This window comes from Nyctibius grandis, chromosome 7, assembly GCF_013368605.1.
Source record: "Nyctibius grandis isolate bNycGra1 chromosome 7, bNycGra1.pri, whole genome shotgun sequence".
Lineage (NCBI taxonomy): Eukaryota > Metazoa > Chordata > Aves > Nyctibiiformes > Nyctibiidae > Nyctibius > Nyctibius grandis.
Window position 1 is genome coordinate 2,852,129 of NC_090664.1, and position 20,588 is coordinate 2,872,716.

Here is a 20,588-nt window from a genome sequence, read left to right on the forward strand (position 1 = left end):
AGCTTCTAAAATGTACTGTGCAGGAAAAGGAGTGGCAGCAGGGAAAGTATCTCTGCGTCTCACAACTGTCAGTTGTTTTTTCTGGAGGCAAGTGCAACTCAAGTTCCTTACTTGAAAATGAGATGCACACTTGAAAATTTTACTATGTATTAGGACTTAACAGAGAACAAAACTTTGTCAGATTTTTCTGTACGTTTCTAACATCAAAATGGTCCAGGCAAGTAACCAGTAAACATACTACTGCTCAGAAAATCAGATCTGTCTCCTTCACTGTTCTTTGCCTATGTGGTTTTTGGTGGTGGCAGTGTTTTTGTTGTTTGGTGGTGGCTTTTTTTAATTTTGTTTTAATTTTTTTTTTTTAATTTTTGAGTTCTCTCCTGTGTTTTAAGTGATGCTGAATCAGGAAGAGAACTCAGATGATGTCGTTCAGTTTGCTGTAGGTTTCTTATCTACCCTCACTTCACATGTTTAGCTCCTGTTTCAGCAGAGCACTGGGGCTGCATGTGTACAGGCATTCTGATTCCTAATCTCCCTTGAAATTGATTGGAAGTTAAGCACCAACTTTTGTACGTGGCTATATATGTCCTGATAGGACTATGCAGATATTAAGGTTACAGGTATTTAGCTGAACAAATAGTTTTACCCTTAATGAGACGCACCCATGTGACAGGTTTTCATGTGAAAGTGCAAAGCAATGAAGTTGCTTATTTCTGGAGGAGAGGTTGTGTTTTTGTGAGTTTGCACTATTTTTGTCATCAGAATTTTTGATAAATGAATGCAGGTTTATTTTTGGATGTTGAAATCCCTTCCTGCGCGTGGTGCTCAATAAGCAGAGAACAGCATATAACATAGATTTGAACTCCTATTGATTCTTGTCTCTTTTCAAGAGGGGTCTTTTTTTTTCCACATCTAGAACTTGAAGAATGGTAGTAGAATTTCTTTTTAATCTAATTTTGCTCCCTCTGGAACTGGCATGCCTAATTTATCAGGGTAGACAAGCGTATTATTTCTGGCCAGACTTCATGCTTCAGCAAGGTGGTGATGAATATACATAGCTTGACATGCAGGTTACCCAGCAGATGTTTTGCATGTATGTTCAGTGTGATATGTCATAGCTTTTTAAACACCCAAGCCAGCTTCATACCTTGGGTTTGTGTTTATGGTTAAAAGACATTATGGTCCAGGATCAGAAGAATAAATATCTCTAAGGCAGCCTGTCTTAGACTGAGTTATCTATACTGTTACCTTTCTGCCAGCCCCTGATATGAATATGTCCCAGTGAAGCATTTACACTGCCACTTGAAATCGCATGGGAAGGAGCTCTGGCACCAAGAATAATTCATACATGTCAGGGCTTCTGAAGAGGGTGGTGACAGTAGTCTGACAAGTTGGGACACAGTCTGGACATACTGTATTCCTGCTGCACAATTATCTGTGGATGCCTGATGACTGGGAGGCATCCAGAGCGCGTTTGCCTTATTGTGTGAGCAGTGCAGAGTTGCTCTGTGCATACCCTGTCTGTATTGTGGGACTTCTGAACATCTGGCAGCTCTGGCTGCAGCACATTAAAAAACAACTGGATTGCCATTAAGAGAGGTAGGGTAGTAGAGTGCTCTGAGATACAGCTTGTGACCCTAAACAGCACAATGTGTGTCATATGCTAATGCAAGAATTAGTTGGGCTCAGGACTTGCAGGCAGCAGATATTGAAAGTCCAGAGTAGAGAAAGGCTAGTTGAGTTGCTTCTCTCCTCCTGTTCTCTATGCGTGCATGGGTTGGTTCTTTTATTTTTCTGTACAGTCAACTTGTATTTCCTGAACTGAGTTATATTCAGCATAGCATGTTCCTGTTGTGGTAATGCAGAGCAAACAGCAGTACTGCAGTAGATAAGAAGAAGAAAAATCTGTCCCTCTTTCCTTGTTGTCTCCAACCAAAGTTGCAGAAAGTGTGTTTTGCTCCTTGAGTACTACTCAAAATGTCACAAGTGCAAACCAATGTCCTTGTCCACATGTCAATATTTAGCTGTGAATTTACAGGCAGCTAGGCAGCTTTTCCAAGGACAGGGCATGCCTTTCTTCCTCCAAAAGGAAAACAATGCCAAGGTCTAAGGAAACATCCAGAACCAGAAACAGTATAATCACAGTGGTGGCTTGTGGCATGAGTACTGAAGAAGCCCGTTGACTTGAAGTTTTCTGGAAGGAACACATGAAACTTGAGGCAGGGCCACTGTAGTCTGTTACTTCACAAAATCACAGAATGTCAGGGATTGGAAGGGACCTCGAAAGATCATCCAGTCCAATCCCCCTGCCGGAGGAGGATTACCTAGATCATGTCACACAGGAACACGTCCAGGCGGGTTTTGAATGTCTCCAGAGAAGGAGACTCCACAACCTCTCTGGGCAGCCTGTTCCAGTGTTCAGTCACCCTCACCGTAAAGAAGTTTTTCCTCATATTTATGTGGAACGTCCTGTGTTCCAGCTTGCACCCATTGCCCCTTGTCCTGTCAGTGGATGTCACTGAGAAGAGCCTGGCTCCATCCTCATGACACTTGCCCTTTACATATTTATAAACATTAATGAGGTCCCCCCTCAGTCTCCTCTTCTCTAAGCTAAAGAGACCCAGCTCCCTCAGCCTCTCCTCATAAGGGAGATGTTCCACTCCCTTAATCATCTTGGTGGCTCTGCGCTGGACTCTCTCTAGCAGTTCCCTGTCCTTCTTGAAGTGAGGGGCCCAGAACTGGACACAATATTCCAGATGTGGCCTCAGCAGGGCAGAGTAGAGGGGGAGGAGAACCTCTCTTGACCTGCTAACCACACCCCTTCTAATCCACCCCAGGATGCCATTGGCCTTCTTGGCCACCAGGGCACATTGCTGGCTCATGGTCATCCTGCTGTCCACTAGGACCCCCAGGTCCCTTTCCCCTCCGCTGCTCTCCAGCAGGTCTGTCCCCAACTTTCCTTGGCTGTAAAGAGCAAATAACTGTGGTCACACGACATTTTTTCTGTCTGTCTGTGCTTCCTTGGGTACCTTTCAGCTTGACTTTGCTGGTATCAGGGCATTCAAGGCAAACCCAGGCAGTTCTCAACTTCCTACGTCAGCAGAAGGCAAACTTCTTCCCGGGAAGCCGGGTCCGTGGACTGGGCAGCGTGCGGCAGAATGCACATTGCCACATCTTACCGTGTGAGCTCTGCAGATGTGAGCGCTCAGCGTGTCATTGCCACGCTGCAGAAAAGCAGGGCTCAGACCTGGTTTTGATTAACGTGCCATTTGTTTGTTGTAGCTCGCAGTAAAAGTGAAGGTTATTGATGCACGAACACTTAGCAAGACTGGACTCTAGACACAGTCATGGAACCAATTGTGCTGATAAATGATCATCAACAGAGTTTTAATTTGTAACCTGGAGAGAGCTTTCAGTGTTGTTGGTAACAGAAAGGGGAAAAAGAGAGAGCTGGATGTAAATTTCTCTTCCTTGAGCCTAGATATTTGTTTAGATAAAACTGGCTGCACAAATTTCTGTGGGGAAGAATGAGAATTATCTCCTTGTCCTTTCCAAAATTTTCCTGACAAAAAATATAACCATTCTGGTTCTTTAATGTTGATTTATTGTGTTCATAATGTAATGTTGAAGCATGTATTTTGGTGGTATGAATATTGACATAAATCTGTGGTGATTTGTGCCAGCTGAAGAATCTGTGCCACTGTGTTCTTTGATGGTATCTGCAGTGCCTGGTTGATTGCTTTCAGGTATTCACTGATACCTGGCACGTGGACAAGACTACTTTTATTCTAATGCCTTTCTGAGCCATGTCCACTTTTTTCTGTCTTCCCTTTCCCCGTTTTCATGATAAGATGTAAATTCTCGAAATGTTTGAATTTGTAGATAGCAAGCTATGTGAACAAATTTGCCTCAGACATCTCCATCTTGCAACGGTCGCTAGCAATCCTGGAATCGATGGTGCTCAATAGCCACGACCTGTACCAGAAGGTGGCACAGGAGATCACAATTGGGCAGCTAATCCCACATCTGCAGGGGTGAGTGTCTTCTAACTGCCACCTGATACAGTGTGGTCGTGTTGGGTTTTTTTCCCCCCAAATGAGCACAGCATTTGGAAGAAGAGTGGTATAAACACTGGCAACCTCCTGTATGACGTCTGCATCCGCTGTAAGTGGCTGGATGACTGGTAACCAGCTTTCTGGAGTTCCTTGGTCATTGATTTTTTTTTTTTCCCACTAAGATGCCTGTGTAGTTGGAAGTGGGGAATGAAGAGAAGAGCACCCCATAGTAATAAAATGCTTAATACAATTAGCATACAGATGGGGTTGTTTTGCTTGCCAGCCTCTGGGAAGTGTGTAAGACAAAAAATCGACAGCTTTTGCTGAAGGTGTATTTGAAAAGGGAGAGGCTTTTTCTTAAACAGTAACATGTGGTGGTTAAATGGATAGAAAATGCCTCTTGTAGCATAGGGTACTGTATTGTGTGTAGTGTGTAGTTATGCTTGCCTTCCAGCTGGGACAATTTCCACTCACCTGAAAAGCTTTTAATACCAGCAGGTTCATCTCCAGAACCCTTTAGGGAAGATTCCTCTTTCTGCCTCTAGCTGTTGGGCATCTGGCAGAAGCCGATTGCTTGGGATGCTGCTATGATCAGTGGAGGGTCAGTGGCACTTCAAGGGTGTGGTTCATTCCACCTTTCTTGAATGCTGAGTCTCCGACTGGAACATCTTGTCTCTCTTAATAATAGAGACAACCTGGTCGTGATCAGCTGTGATTATCTAACTTTTACATCACAGAATCACAGAATGTCAGGGATTGGAAGGGACCTCGAAAGATCATCTAGTCCAATCCCCTGCCAGAGCAGGATTACCTAGATCATGTCACACAGGAACGCGTCCAGGCGGGTTTTGAATGTCTCCAGAGAAGGAGACTCCACAACCTCTCTGGGCAGCCTGTTCCAGTGTTCAGTCACCCTCACTGTAAAGAAGTTTTTCCTCAAATTTAAGTGGAACCTCCTGTGTTCCAGCTTGCACCCATTGCCCCTTGTCCTGTCAGTGGATGTCACTGAGAAGAGCCTGTCTCCATCCTCATGACACTTGCCCTTTACATATTTATAAACATTAATGAGGTCCCCCCTCAGTCTCCTCTTCTCCAAGCTAAAGAGACCCAGCTCCCTCAGCCTCTCCTCATAAGGGAGATGTTCCACCCCCTTAATCATCTTCTCCAGCAGTTCCCTGTCCTTCTTGAAGTGAGGGGCCCAGAACTGGACACAATATTCCAGATGCGGCCTCACCAGGGCAGAGTAGAGGGGGAGGAGAACCTCTCTTGACCTGCTAACCACACCCCTTCTAATCCACCCCAGGATGCCATTGGCCTTCTTGGCCACAAGGGCACATTGCTGGCTCATGGTCATCCTGCTGTCCACTAGGACCCCCAGGTCCCTTTCCCCTCCGTTGCTCTCCAACAGGTCTGTCCCCAACTTGTACTCATACATGGGGTTGTTCTTGCCCAGATGCAGGACTCTACACTTTCTTTTTTACATGGTTAACATTAAGTGCAAACAGCCCCTCCACTTCTACCTGCAGTAATGCGACTGGAACATCAGTTTCTACAGCTCATGTGTATTCATGTTCTTCTCTCATGTTTATAATTTTGTTCCAAACAGGACAGACCAAGAAATCCAGACATACACCATTGCGGTAATAAATGCACTTTTCCTTAAAGCACCAGATGACAAGAGGCAGGTAAGTTATTGGGTCCTGTATACCTACATATCTGTAGGAAAAGTGTGTCATATTCATACCTACAGTTGTCCCAGTCACACTTACCCTGCAGTTAATTCAAACTGAAACTCGTTCTCTTGTTTCATGCTGGTATGTCGTTCATTTTAATGGAGCCACCTCCATCTTGCACCAATATTAGTAGGGATTAAGCATTCTTCTGTGCTTTTGTAGTTCCCTGTAACCTCACATGAACCATATTGACTGTGGCTGGCTGTAGTATTTATTGTACCGAACTCTTTGCCAGCACAGCTTGTAAAAAAAACAGGCTATTTTTTGGTAAACTCTTTCCCCCTAGTTTTTTTAATAAAAAGTGTGTCATTCCTTCTGAAAATGGAAATGTCTTGCCATGTAAGCATTTCATGACTTTTATAGTGTTCTATTTTAAGTTAACTTTAGTGCCAGAGATCAGAAGTCTCACAAGGAAATATTTCAAGATTGCTAGTTGCCGTTAAATGAGGATGGACTGCAATGTGTTAGGAAATAGGGAAGTTTTATCCATGTTTATGAAGTCATTAGCCTGTGTCAAAAGAGATTTAGTCATTTATTTATTTAACATTTCTGTCACCAGGATCAGTGATGATGATTCTTGTGGTTACATACTGTTAGTGTCCAGAACAAGTTCATTGAGAGCTGCTGATCAGTTCTGACAAGGACTTTCCTTAGATTTATTTACATTTTTAAATGCTGGAGATTGTTTAAACAAACATCAAAGCCCTAATGGGTAATTTTTCTTTTTTTTGCTTCAAAAATATTTTTAAAATTGCAAACAGGGGAAAGTAAAACCATGGTTTACTTTAAAAAAAAAAAAGGCTTTTTTTCCCCCATTCCTTTTTTTCCTTCTTCCTCCAATACAGTCTTCAGTTGTTAAGGGAAGAAGGGACCTAATGAACAAAAATTGGAATTAAAACTTTCATTTAATTTGGCATAAATCTATGATAGGTCCTTGTAAAAAAAACCAAAGATTTTGCTTTTTACATTTTTAAATACTTGCTGCTGCTTATGTCTCTGTGAAAAGTATGCTTTGGTCATATGTGAAGTTGAGAGACGATGTCGGATGTAGATCAGACTTTAATATTAATCAATGAGCATTTGTTCCTGAAGATGACAGTACCACAGGGTATTCCCAGCAAGTAAAACTGTATTTCACCAACAGCGTAACCACCTAGTGAGCTTGGCAGTAGACCATGCAGACTTCACTTTACCTGTAGTACCTGCTGCTGTGACACAAAATTGTTAGTCGTAGAGTTTGATTGCCAGAATATAATGATCTGGTTTGGCTTGAAGGCTAATAGCTCTGACACTTGCAGAAAATTTCCTTCAGCCTCTAATAACCTATAATAAGTAGTCAGAATCTGGGAGGTTTCTCTTTATATCTATTTTGTGGTTAATTAGTAAACCATACGTTGAAGCAGGTTGGCGACTTTTAGCTTCAAGGTAGGGATAACTGATATCGTTTACTGAATTCTGTCCTTCTAAGACAACGAACTGAGGTGGTGCAGTCAAACAGAATCAACCAGATTGGAAGAGCCCTCTGGGATCATCGAGTCCAACCGCTGCCCCTACACCACCCTGTCAACTAGACCATGGCACTAAGTGCCATGTCCAGTCTTTTCTTAAACCCCTCCAGAGATGGTGACTCCACCACCTCCCTGGGCAGCCCCTTCCAATGGCTAATAACCCTTTCTGTAAAGAAATGCTTCCTAATGTCCAACCTGAACCTCCCCTGGCGAAGCTTGAGGCTGTGTCCTCTTGTCCTGTCGCTAGTTGCCCGGGAGAAGAGGCCAACTCCCACTTCACTACAATCTCCCTTCAGGTAGGTGTAGACTGCAATAAGGTGACCTCTGAGCCTCCTCTTCTCCAGGCTAAACAACCCCAGCTCCCTCAGCCGTTCCTCATAGGTCAGACCCTCCAGACCCTTCACCAGCTTGGTCGCCCTCCTCTGGACTCGCTCCAACACCTCAACATCTTTCTTGAAGTGTGGGGCCTCATGTAATTATCTGATGGTGGGTACTCAGAAGTTAAGGTTCAGCACTCACCGCTAACATGGTTAGGAGTAACTGTGCCAAACCCCCTATGACTCTAGGAGCTTTGGAACCCTCTCTGCTGCCATCTTACAGGGACTGGCATGGTGTGGATGACTGCACTGCAGTTAAGGAAAGGATTTAAATTGGTGCTGGTATCTGAATTCCTTCCCCTCTTTTTTTTTTTTTCCATCTTTCTGTAATGCAAAAAGCAAAGAGGTTCAAGGTTTTTTCTTTTTTAATGAGGGCTCTCTGGTTGCTTTGCTTCCTCTGCTACTGTCAAGGACCAAATCGTCTAGAGAAACCTAGGTTAGTTTTAAAAAAAAAGTCTTATCAGAAAGAGCTGAGAGTTTGAGCATTGAAATGATACCGTGAATGTTTGAAACACTTTTTTTTTTGGCAATTGTCTGCATTTTTGCAGAGACGTGTTGCTATGGGAAATGAGATGGCAAATTTTGTCAAATAATTCTTGTTCTCATCTGTTACTTACAATACTTGTTTTGGAAGAGGCAGCTCATCAGCTGCTAATGGCCACATAACCTGGTTGGAGACAAAGTTGATTTTGATGCAGTGATTGGTTTTGTGAATGCTTGTTGCTCCTATCAATTTTTGGTCCAGTGACAAAAAAAACAGTATCCCAATAACTGCTTTTTAAATTACAGGTATAAGAAAGAAGTGACAATTTGATAATCCTCTTCAAAAAGTAAAATAAAAGAATTCCCATTTTTTTGCCTTGAATGCAGAAAATACTACCTCATATTCTTTACCTGTCCATCTTTTGGCAGTGCATATACTTTGACAAAACCAGCCAGTCTGTTCCCCCTAACATGAAGTACATCATGTGCCTGGCGCTCCCCCTGCAGCTCAGCTGTGCGTTTCCAAAAGAGATGGAAGCATTTGTATCCTTCATTCCTTTGCTGTTAAGTGCAATTGAAACCTGCTCAGCCAGAAAAGGCTTAAAAACTAAAGCTGAGTTTCTCTTCTCTTTGGTCCCATCTTCCTTCCTTACTGTTCCATATTACCTGGTATAAAGAAAACAGACAACATCCATGACTGCCTCGTGTCTCGCAATTAGAATTATTTTCTTTTTTCAAGTTCTTACCCTAACACTCACTTTGTTTACACTGTTTTTGCAGCTGTGTTTTGGCAATCCAGTTCTTTGTATGTTTTATGTAATAGTTGCAGTTTTCCTGTTTTCTGGTTTCAGTATGTACTCTGTATTACTCTTCACCTCTCACAAAGATCAGCAGAAATTTTTAAAAGTTTATTTCTTCTGAACGTGAACAATATTTTTGATATGGTGCCAACAGCACAGAATCTCAGTGCATCCTAAGAATGGCCTTAAGCATGTGTCAGCGTTGATGTGATTTGTTGTGCTGTATTATGTAAGGCTGCGACACGAGCCCTATTTCCAATCAAAAGATCTACTAATTCCAAACACTACCCCTTTGTGTACGTATAAACACTGTCTAAAAAGCAGTGTGCAATATGTTATCCAAATCCTTAAATAGCACAGTTTGTAAACAAGAATTTAAACATAATTGCATGATGATAATTGCTATAAGTTGTATGCATTGCATATGCTGGCATGTGTCCATGTACACACACATATATTTCTATATTGATGGAAAAGATCGTGGAACTTAAAAATGGGGTATGCACTTGTAAGTAGGGTTAAGATGAGACTCTCATGCTTGATAAGTGTAAAATATTCCCTCCTATGCATTGTGGGACAGTTTGCAGCATGGGCAGACAGGATCAGCTGCTTAAGAATGATGGTGAAAGCATATTCTCCTTGATAGTGACTTCAGGCAGGTCTAGAAAGAGAAGTTAATTTAAGACAAAATAGTGGACCAACGTCAACATTGCTACCAAAATACAGGGGAGAAGTATTATTTGCTATGATGAAACAATACCGAGTTGTAGGCTGATTTATTTTTACATCAGTGTTCTTGGAGGTATTTTAGTGCCATACCTAGTTCTGGCTAATCTTAATATTTTTTTTTTTTTTTTTTTTTAAAAAAACTAAATCAGGAAATGGCAAACATTTTGGCACAAAAGCAGCTTCGCTCCATCATCTTAACTGTGAGTATATAATTTTCAAAGTTATTTTTCAAAGTAAACTGTAAGTATGTAACTTTCAAAGTTATATTTCTAGCAGAGAGAAAAGGTGACTCTAGTTTTGGTGTTCATAGGTTTTATCTTAATATATTTTAATTACACTTGTATTTTGATATGTTTTGAAGCCTGTAATATATAAGATAAAGTTTTCGTTGTTGAATGGGTTCAAAACTGATCATCAGACAGTGTGTTTTCCCAGTCAAATAAACTAGTTTCTTCATGAAAATATGATACTGAGTACCTCTTGTGTTTTTCAGTTCTACAGATTATTCTGTCCTGATGTAAAGCTGCACACAATTTGTCACCACTTGCACAAAGGAAGCATGAAATATAGCTCAGAGTGAAGTTAATGAATGTAATATAAAAGGCTTGCATCTTCTGTCATGGAAAATCAGAGGGATTTTGCCTTTGACCTTAGAGTAGATTACATCTTCAAGGGAACAAGGGAAAGTGCTCTTCCTCTGTTATGAGATACTAGGCAGTGTAAAACAAACCAAACAGCCAAACAACCCCTCTTTCTTATTCACTATCATAATTTCAATGACGCATACAAAAAAACCAGAATTTGTTTCAGAAGGCATATTTTTACGCTTGTGTTCATAAGAAATTTGGTATAAGCGTATGGATATCATATGCTCTGGTGCCTTTTGGCAGACAGATTCTTTTATTCCCTGAAACTGTACGATATCAAGTCGCTGTATTTAGTGACCTGGGTCTGTTTCCATGTAGAACCACTTCATGGTTTTTGGCACACCAGGGATTTTTAAATTGCCCACCAGTTTGGTATCAGCTTTCTGAACGGGATAATTCTGCAAGTATGGGGCATTGTACGCTGATGTCTTTCTAAGCAGCCTTCCTCATACAGAACGGAGTTGTCTGGAGGAGGTAGGACTGTGGTGTGATGTTGACTCCTGCAGCAGTAGCCTTGTCATATCACTGGATTTGCTTGTTGTGTTTGCAGCCTGAATGCTTTTCTGCTCAGGCAGCTACTCTCTTAAATATTTTATTAATATATACTCTTATTTTTTATACAGAGCTCCAATGCTCTTGGTAAAGAGTTAATTTTTCTTTGAAGTGACTTCTCAGACTGATTTTTTTATGCCACTTCTCAACATATGCACAGGCTCTATCTAGTGGCTAGAAGGAGAAAACTTTGGTGCATTGTTACTGTAAAGTCCTGCCCATTCAAGTTGCTTATATAGTACCTAAATCAGTAGAATTAGTCCTGGTTTGATTTTCTTTTTTCTGGAGTATACATACACTAGTGCATAGCAAACACATACTTAAAGAAATGGAAATACCTGAGTGCACCTAATGTAATTTTCTGATAAGACGGCATTCACCAGAGTCTCTCTTTCTTTGCAGCATGTTATCAGGGCACAGAGGGCCATCAATAATGAAATGGCACACCAGCTTTACGTTCTGCAAGTACTTACCTTTAACCTTCTGGAAGACAGAATGATGACAAAAATGGATCCACAGGATCAGGTAAGCATCTGGCGTGATCTGGTCAGAACAGGAAGAGAACAGCTGCTTGTTGCTGTGCCTAAAAGTCTTTATGGAGGAAAAGACACTGCTACGAATGCTTGCACAACTCATTCGTTCATTCTCTCTCTCTGGGTTATGCTGGGTTATGTTTTCTGGTTGTTAGAAGATGTACTAGCTATTGCATTCCTTGTGCAAAAGTACAACAAAATGGCCAGGCCTTTCTCCTTAGCATGTAGTCCCATGAACTGTTTGGTGTCATCCTGAGTTAAAACCCCAAGCAGCAGTCCAGCATTTGTTTCTTTTGTGTACTTCTCAAAAGCAACAAAGATTTATGGTCCTTCCTAAAAGTACTTCTGCAGAGCTAAAATGAATGTTTAAATTAAAGCTATCTGGCATGCTAAAGTTGAAGTTAATTTGTCTTACAAGAAAACCCATTTTTGTTACTGGGAACCTCTATAGCAGTTGTTCATTTGTTTATTGCTCGCTGTGTCCAAACACCAGCTTTAATATTGTTCATTGTGCAAAAAAGAGACACTCCCCTAAGAGATTCAAGTTTAAATATAGACTCAATGAGCCATAGAGATGATGTGTCTTGTTTCTTTATTTTTAGTGGCCTTTTTTTTTAGGCCCTGTACAAGGGCCGGCAGGGGGATTGGACTAGATGATCTTTCGAGGTCCCTTCCAATCCCTGACATTCTGTGATTCTGTGAAGGGGAAACCTGATTTCATTTTTAAGAGGGAGTTGTGTTAAGACTTGCTGATAATTTGGAGAAGAGGAGGTGGGAGAGCGAGATGGTTGTAAACATAACATCGTGCTGCAGGATTTTACCCTTCCTGTTTCTTAAGTTTGAGGCAGGAAAGTTTGACTCTCAGGAATGTACACGCAGTTAACTAGCACATATCTCCACAGAGAGTGACTAACACAGTGTTGTTAGTGTTGATGATAGGGTGGTTATCACTGTCCCGAGACATTTCTAGTGTAACTGCAGTAATTCCTCTCTTGCCCGCTCCTGTGCTAGCAAAAATGGACAGTTACCAAAAGGAATGCAGAGTGCTGAGCCATTTTGATTTCAGCCAGCAAAGTGTTTAAGTACCAGCTTAATTTGAAATCTCTGATCTCTTGGCTTCTGTGGTTTCGTGCCTGTGGTTAAAATTAAGTCTGTAGTTAGTGGCCGTGCTAACACGGGTCCAGCTTCTGGAAGTCAACACTTAAGCCATCTGCATGTGAACCCCACAAATGTGAGGACGTTGGAAGATGGGAACCACAAAGACATTCTTGCTGCCTGTCTCTCTGAAGTAGGAAATTTATACAAAGAAAGGTTGGGCAGTGGAGGGAATACAGTGTTTTGAAACAGCTTTTGTGGTATTGGTTATTAAAGTGAGAGGTAAGTTATTCTAACCATTTTTTTTAACCTTGTTTCAACACAGGCTCAACGGGATATCATATTTGAACTCCGAAGAATTGCATTTGATGCAGAATCTGAACCTAACAACAGTAGTGGCAGTATTGAGAAACGCAAATCTATGTATACTCGAGACTATAAAAAACTTGGATTTATTGTGAGTATTTTTGTGGGGGTGGTACACTGAAAGTGGGTGAGTGCATCTGTTGTAGTACACCTATAATCAGGCACTTCTCTTACTTGGTCTTCTGGCTATTTCCTACAAGGGAATGGGTTTTTTTTTTCCTTTTTGCAAATCCTATTAACCCAAGGTGACTGCTTTAGCAGAACTTAGGGTTAATTGGAAGAAATAACAACTTGAAGCACGTAGTTTTGCATGACATGCCATAATTAAAATCTAACTTTTAATGATATCTTGGATGAACAGGCGTTGTCTAATGGATCTCTGGCAGACCTGTAAAGTCATTGTACTCTGTAAGTAATAATGTAGACTGATGAGTACAATAAATCTGAGGTAGGACTCTGGTATTTACTTGTAGGGCCTTGTGTTTTGGTTGCTTGAAGTCCTTTCCTATGTGAGTAGGCGATGCAGAATCTCTTACTCTGACTTAATCAGACGAATGGGAGTTCTGGGCTTGCGTGAAACTGTGGGGAACAGAGCATGATCTGTCTAAACTGTTGTATACATTTATATTAATGAATAATGTGTATTTTTCCCCCTCCAGAAACAGAGCATGCACACATACACTGCAATCAGTATCTTGATTTATTGTTTACTCTAGTATGCAATTTTCTTTCTCCTTGGGTAAAATTGTATGCTTCATATCTTATATGATTCATTACTTTGCTGTTGGCCTGGCAAATATACACTGAATATAGTACAGTAGCCACAGTTACAGGCAGGGTGGTTTTAAACACTGTTGGTGCAAGCTGAAGCTCGCTGTGCAGTTTGAGTGCTCTGGTCAGCTCTGTGGCACAGGGCTCAACATTGGCCCGTTCCCTTGTGGTTTTGGGAGGAGGCTTTCTGGGTTCTGATAGTTGTTTTCATTACTGATGAATGAGGAAAAATTACTGCTGTATCAGTGCTGTTATATCTGTACGGAGTCATAAGTAAATAGATGGGAAGGGAGGAACTCAGCATTTTGGGATTGTAGGCATGATAGTAAAACTAGTGCTTTGAAGAAGCTTTTGAAGCTCAATGTGGTTTTTTGTTGTCTATGAATCTGCTCTCAGTTCTTGTGCGATGGAAGACCATTGCTACCCCAGCTTCTGAGATTGGCAGCTCCTGTGGTGAGATGAGCAGAGGACTTTGTGCCCTCAAGGCCAAAACTAAAAGAAAATGCAGGCCCTGGCTTAGAGACAAATGGGCTGGATATAGAGCCGTCAGCTTGTGGTGAATCAGAACAGAGATGGGGGTCACTGTCATGGGAGGAGGAAAAGTAACTGGTGGCAAAGAAAGAAATTATGACAAACACAGGCAACAGTGGGGTATGCTGAAGTCATGGTGGGGCTGTACATACAGAGATTGTGGCACGTGGAAGAATCGAGGAGATAAAATTTAAAGCAATTGTTCTCTAATTCAGGCTGATCTCTTTTGGGTATCTGCTGATCACTCTAGTTTTATGAGATGTTGAAGACTCTCAGCTCCCACAGCCATCACTGGCACCTAAGTGTCTAGCACCTCTGAAAATCTGATCTTGCTTTCTTAAAGCTGGAGCTGGAAAACTCTGAGCATGTATTTTGATTCTGCAGAGCTGAAATTATTAACAGCAGCACGTTTTAGCTGATAGGGCTGTGAATCAAAATGTGTTACTGTTTTGTCCGAGTTTGCAGGAACTCTTGCTGTGCCTGTGCAGCAGGGACTTACCCGTTATCTTCCTTACTCTCATTTGGGCTGTTCATTGGGAAGCCTAGTGAAAGCATGCCACCAGTTGTCAAGGGTAACTGCAGCACTGTTTACTATTTAATTATGATAGCCTTCCACAAGGGAATGGGGAGCAAAATCTAGGAGGGAATGGGAACTGGGATCAAAGCAATGAAGAAAATATGGGGAAGGCATAGTGGGAGATAAGAAGAAATATGGGAAAGTGAGCTGTGAAAGGAGCACCATAGCAAGAGTCCCAATGGGAGGCAGATTATCCCACTAAGAGTATGATGAGGCAATGTGCAAGTAATAAAAATGTCAATAGTGAACTGTGAGGAGAGTTATTCTACTCTTGTATGGAAGTTTTACTGTGAGCTAAGAGTACAGGTGACACTGCATGTACAACTTTTCTCACAACTGAAAAGGAATTTAACCTTCCTCACAGAGCTGGGGAAGGAAGCAGGACCTGTTGTGAAATCTAACTGGTGATCTCCAGCCTCCCACATGGGCTGTGCTCTGACTGGACTCTGGTTAGCCTGGCTGCCTTTACCCCATCTACTTCTTTTTACTCTATTGTTGAAGTGTCTTCAGTCCTTTCATAAACTGCAGGTAGAGGGATGCATTAGCAAGCTGATCTATACTCTGAATAATGAGAGGTTTCTCTTCCCCCTCTTTTGGCTGTGTGACACAAGAAGAAACCCAGCCAAACTGGAGGCTGCCTTCAAATGCTGTCTTCATTCCACTGGTGGTGGTGGTTAGGATGCTAATTTCTTGAACTGATTAAATGTTCTTTCCAAGGGGGAGAGTAAAACCATGTCTAGCCATCAAGTTGTTCCTGGACTGCTTGCTCTCTTTCTGTATGTGAAATGCAAGAATCCTGTTCATTTTTCTCAGCCACATCAAAAAGCTTTGCACCACTACAAATGTCATGTCAACAAGAGACAAAGTCCAGGCATGGTTTCAGGAGTTCACAATATCATTTGTAAAACTACATAGTTAGAAACCTACATCCAGTTAAAGAAACCCCAAGACCTCTCCAGATGGTTGTGATGACCTGTGTGAAGTTTATTATGGGCAAAGAGATTTTCAGATGAGAGAGTCTTGAGGAGATTTATTAAAATGCTGATGAATACAACAAAAGATGACCCAGTTAGGAGATCTAAGATACGCTCCACCCTATTGAATTATTTTTCTGAGTCAATTGCAAATTAAATAGCCTGAATTCCTTTTTTTTTTTTTTTTTCCCCACTTTTAAAATCTCTTTTGGCAGGGAAATCCCAACCAATGCACAACCCTGTCAGTTCTTGTAGTAGAAGTAAGAGTTTTGTAAACTTTCAAATAGGAATGTAGCTCAGTGTTAGAGATATTTAAAAGATAAAGCCACATATGTTAGTAATGATAACATCAGTCCTGAAATTCCTCATCTGTTCAGATGGTTTAGTTTTGTAAAGCTCATTGTATGTGAAGCTTCTAAAGTTTTCTTACATTTGAGGAAACTTAATTCCTATAACTGAGGCAGGCAATAGATACAACTCAAGAAACTGATGACCTGTATATTTTCATCATAATTCTTAAGCATGTTCCAGCTGGTCATCGGAATTAGTGGTAGCAGTCTGCCTGGCTAGGGAGGAGAAAACTTTCTTAGGAGGGAGGATGAGAGGGAGATGGACAGAAGGAAACCCCATGTGATGCGTTTACTTAGCTATTCTTGTTGAAGACCTGAGGATGGTCATCCTTTTTTCTTCCTATAAAATGAAAGCCTGAGTGTTTGAAGTCTTACAACCTTACGAATTTGTAGGACTGGGAAAGCCCTGAACAGGAATCTGAAGTTTTGTGATTTGGGGACTAAAATTTGGAACTGGTGTAGAATGGTGAAAAACTCATCAAAAAGGTCTTCAATGGTCATTTTCAGCTGTTCTGTTGACAGCTCTCTGATGTTTCCTCCTGTTGGTGACACTTTGCAGTGATGAGAAGTGTTGCATTGTTATCTTTCGGGGGAACTTTTCAGCTACAATAAAAGTGATGGTTCTTACATTCAGATTCTCTGTTGGCTTTGGCAGTGGCAGAAGAACATTTTTAGAACCGTATTGTCTGTGTGCCAATCTAATCTGATCGTTTTTTGAGTTTTAAATTGATATGATTTAATCACTGCCTTAATGATAGAACAGCGTAGATGACAGGTTGTCTGTACTACTGAAAATGATCTGTAGTTTTCCATCCTCCTCCACTCTCTCTACTCCCACAACCCTCTCTTTCCCTATCTACTATTTCAAAACTTGTGAAATCGCTTGTTGCTGGAAAAATAATGAGTTTGAGAAGATTTCCTTTTGCTGAGCTATTCAGATAAGCAGTAGCCAAGGCTGCTTTGCCTCGAGTCAGAAGTGCCTGACCCTCAGTTTAGTTGTCGTATTTCTATATGTAACAATGTCCCACTCTAAAGTAAAATCCTTTGTCATTAATTAATGATAGCTAATAATTAAGCACCATGCAGCAGAGCAGAAACCATATCTAATGGCACTCTACCAGAAAGGAGATTCTTCTTCTCACCTTTCATTGTAGTACATGGTTCATAGATTTGAGTGTCCTTTTATTTAACAGAATTAAACTCGCAGATGCTGTGACCAGAAAGAAATACATGGTCTGCCCTTCACCACTGACATTCCATTTAGTATTGAACCAGTGGGGTAAGACAGGAATGTGTATAGCATTTATTCATTTATTCTCTCCTTTTTACCCTTATGACCACTAGAGGTTGTTGTTCTCCATTGTTTGCAAGCATCACTCTCCATTCTGTCATTCAGTTTTGAAGCTGGATTTTTTTCAGCAGGTATTTTAGAAATAAGCTATTGCTGATTTATTCCTCAGGGTAAGTTTTGGAAGGTGAAGGCTAATCATCCATATTTATTTCTAGGTGTTATGAGAGAGTTGTAGTTGTATAGTGACCGTTACTTGCAGTATTTGATCACCTTTTAATTCAAAAGACATAAGTTAGAGATTCATATGACTGTATTTGCTTTTGAAAACACTTACTTGGAAGTTCTTGAGACAGAACAGAATTTGAGGACCAGTTCTGTCATTCCTGTTTTCAGAGAGTAATATTTAACTGTATAACCTATTGCTGTGTGTAGGAATATCACATGAACAAGGTCTAGTCACTAGAATAACAGCCCATGACCTCATGTAACATTGATCTTAAACGAATGAAAACATCTAAACTGATGTCAATGTTTGAAATGCTTGTGTATTTCATTAATATCGTCTGCATCAGAAGTGCAGCACCACCTTGTACTAGAAGAGCAACAAAGTTGAATGTTTTTAGGAAAAGGCAGAAATAAGTCTTTAAAGCCTTAATTAATTCCCTTCCCTCTTTGTCACATTTAATTACATGCATGTGCCGTATTTTTTCTGTCTGCCTCTGCTTTTCTCCTCCTTTACACTTTGCTCTGCATTTCTGTCATGATCTTTCTCTCTTGTTCAGCCCCAGGCTGATAATTGTAGTCCTCCTTCCCATCTGTCTTGGTTCCTGCCCTACCACTCTGGCCCTCCTTCTTCCTCTAAGCCTTCCCACTCCCCAACGCCTGACGTTGACCCTTTCCTCTCGCTGTTGCTGTGTGCCCTTCTACTTAACTTCTCTTTCCACTGCAGTTCTGGTTTGCTTTTTCTCTAAGCCTTGAAGACGGGGCCAGGGATTGCTCAGAACAGGCAGTGTCTTGACAAAAAACTGTGCATGCTCCACAGAGACTTGTTAAATTCAGTTCATCCTGAGTTTTTATAATGTGGCCAAATGTAGCCTATCTATGTTCCAGAGGAATTTCAAGATTGACACAAGAAAAGTCTTTTACTAAACTAGAAGTTTTTCTTGCATAGCGTGGGTGGGTTGGAATTTCTTGACAAAACAATTGTGTAAAAATGGATTTAATAAGAGCAATACAATGCTTAATAAAACATTCCTAAAAATGACCAAATAATTTGCTACGACTTGCGAAGGCATTTGAACCTAAAGGAGATGCTAGGCATTCAGTCCTGACACTTAAAATAGTTGTAAGGTATCAGAAGCAAAAGAAAGTCTGAAAATAAAGTGTCAGACAACCTGAACTGCAGGTGGCACAACCAGTTTTACTTGTAATTCAAACATCTTTCTCAAATTTCCATTTGCTTTTGACGTCTTGCTTCTCTAATGGTTCTGTGAACTTTGCTACTTGATAGATCTCTGGCAGAGCAACCACAAGTACAGGTACTGCAACCTGTATGAGAAAGGTGAACAGAATACGTGGAGTACAAGAAAAGAGAAACAGAATGGAAGAGGAAAGAAGTATAAATAAACTGATGATGATACTAAAGATGTAACTAAGGGTTTTACTAGTCTATACTGGCGTTTGAAGGAGCTGCAATCAGTAAACCCAGTTGTTAATTTTACAGTTACATTTCCTGAATGTATATGGAGTTAATTCAGTCTGAAAAGGGATTTTTTTATTTTATTTCCTATTTTAAAAAAAAGTCTCGATTTCACTTGTTGAAAAACAAGGGATTTTATTAGTTTTATTAGCTTAGTATTTTAGATTATTTTACAGTATGCAGCTCCACATGGTAGTCTCGCAGAATGTTTTCTAAGCGAATACTTAGATCTTCTATTTATAGAATCATAGAATAGTTTAGGTTGGAAGGGACCTTAAAGATCATCTAGTTCCAACCCCCCTGCCACGGGCAGGGACACCTTCCACTAGACCAGGTTGCTCTAAGCCCCATCCAACCTGGCCTTGAACACTGCCAGGGAGGGGGCAGCCACAACCTCTATGGGCAGCCTATTCCAGTGTCTCACCACCCTCACAGGAAAGAATTTCTTCCTAATATCTAATCTCAATCTCCCCTCTTTCAGTTTATAACCATTCCCCCTCGTCCTGTCACTACTTGTCCTTGTAAAAAGCCCCTCTCCCACTTTCCTGTAGGCCCCCTTACAGTAATACTGAATGTCTGTCAGGATTGTTTTTCTTCAGTATTCACCTGGAGATTGAAATCCTTGATTTACTGTATTTCTATGGCTTGATATTATTTGGAGTACAGGTGAACCTCATTTTAAAAGGAATTTGCTAACTAATCTGTAAGATTGCACAGCAGAGGGCACTGGCATCACACCAGATGTGGGTTGTTCACAGCTGTTCAACAGCTCACTTGCATGGGTACAGAATCATTTCAGCCTTAGAAATAGTAGAAATAACTGTTCTAGGCTGTAAATTCCCATTTCTCAGTTCAACGCCAGCAGATGTTTGATGTTTAGGCTAAATGATACCGCTGGGGGCAATAAAAAGTTACTTAATTTGGCTTGCATGTTACAGTTAGTTATACAGTACACTGCAAGTAGAGTTTCTTTTCTGTCTGGCACTTACTGCTGAGATATTTTTTCCCCTTTCAAATAATAGTTTGTTCCTGTGTCTGAGTTTTTCAGCTTTGTGTAGCCTCCATGACAGGGATGCTTTCTTGCAATCTGGATTTTTTAGGGTTTTTATTTTTCCTCCAACAGTCTCTGCAAATCCGTAAAATCCGAGATTTTGTAAATGTAGTTAAAGATCTAATCAGAAAAACTTACATTTGATTGCCAGCTCAGGCCGTGTTCTGCAGATGTGAGCAACAGCAGCAAAGCATCAATCTCTTCCCAAACCTGAGAGGCAGAAATACAGAAATCGTTGAGGTGCCACACAAGCTTACTTACCACCCTGTGCTCGGTGCTGTTAGGAGCCCATAGGTGTGTGACCTCCTGCATTCTTTCCCATAAGCATGATTTCATAGTTTTAAGTTACTGTTTGCCATAAACGAAGCATTCCCTGGTTTCTTGTTTTGCTATGTATTTGGTGCTAGGTTGTGGAAACACGGGACTGTGGTGGAAATAGGACTGCTGCACGTAGAATGAAGCACTGCAC

The 20,588-nt window shown here is 41.0% G+C and overlaps 1 protein-coding gene across 3 annotated transcripts in view; it reads left to right on the forward strand.

Annotated features, from left to right (window-relative positions):
* ELMO1 (engulfment and cell motility 1) overlaps positions 1–20,588 on the forward strand; it is a 319,175-nt gene that overhangs the window by 112,877 nt on the left and 185,710 nt on the right. For all 3 annotated transcript variants that reach the window (XM_068404555.1, XM_068404554.1, XM_068404556.1), the window contains 5 exons: positions 3,880–4,031; positions 5,659–5,737; positions 9,832–9,882; positions 11,284–11,406; positions 12,835–12,966. In XM_068404555.1, coding sequence (XP_068260656.1) covers positions 3,880–4,031; positions 5,659–5,737; positions 9,832–9,882; positions 11,284–11,406; positions 12,835–12,966 — 537 coding nt within the window. The remainder of the gene's footprint in view (positions 1–3,879; positions 4,032–5,658; positions 5,738–9,831; positions 9,883–11,283; positions 11,407–12,834; positions 12,967–20,588) is intronic.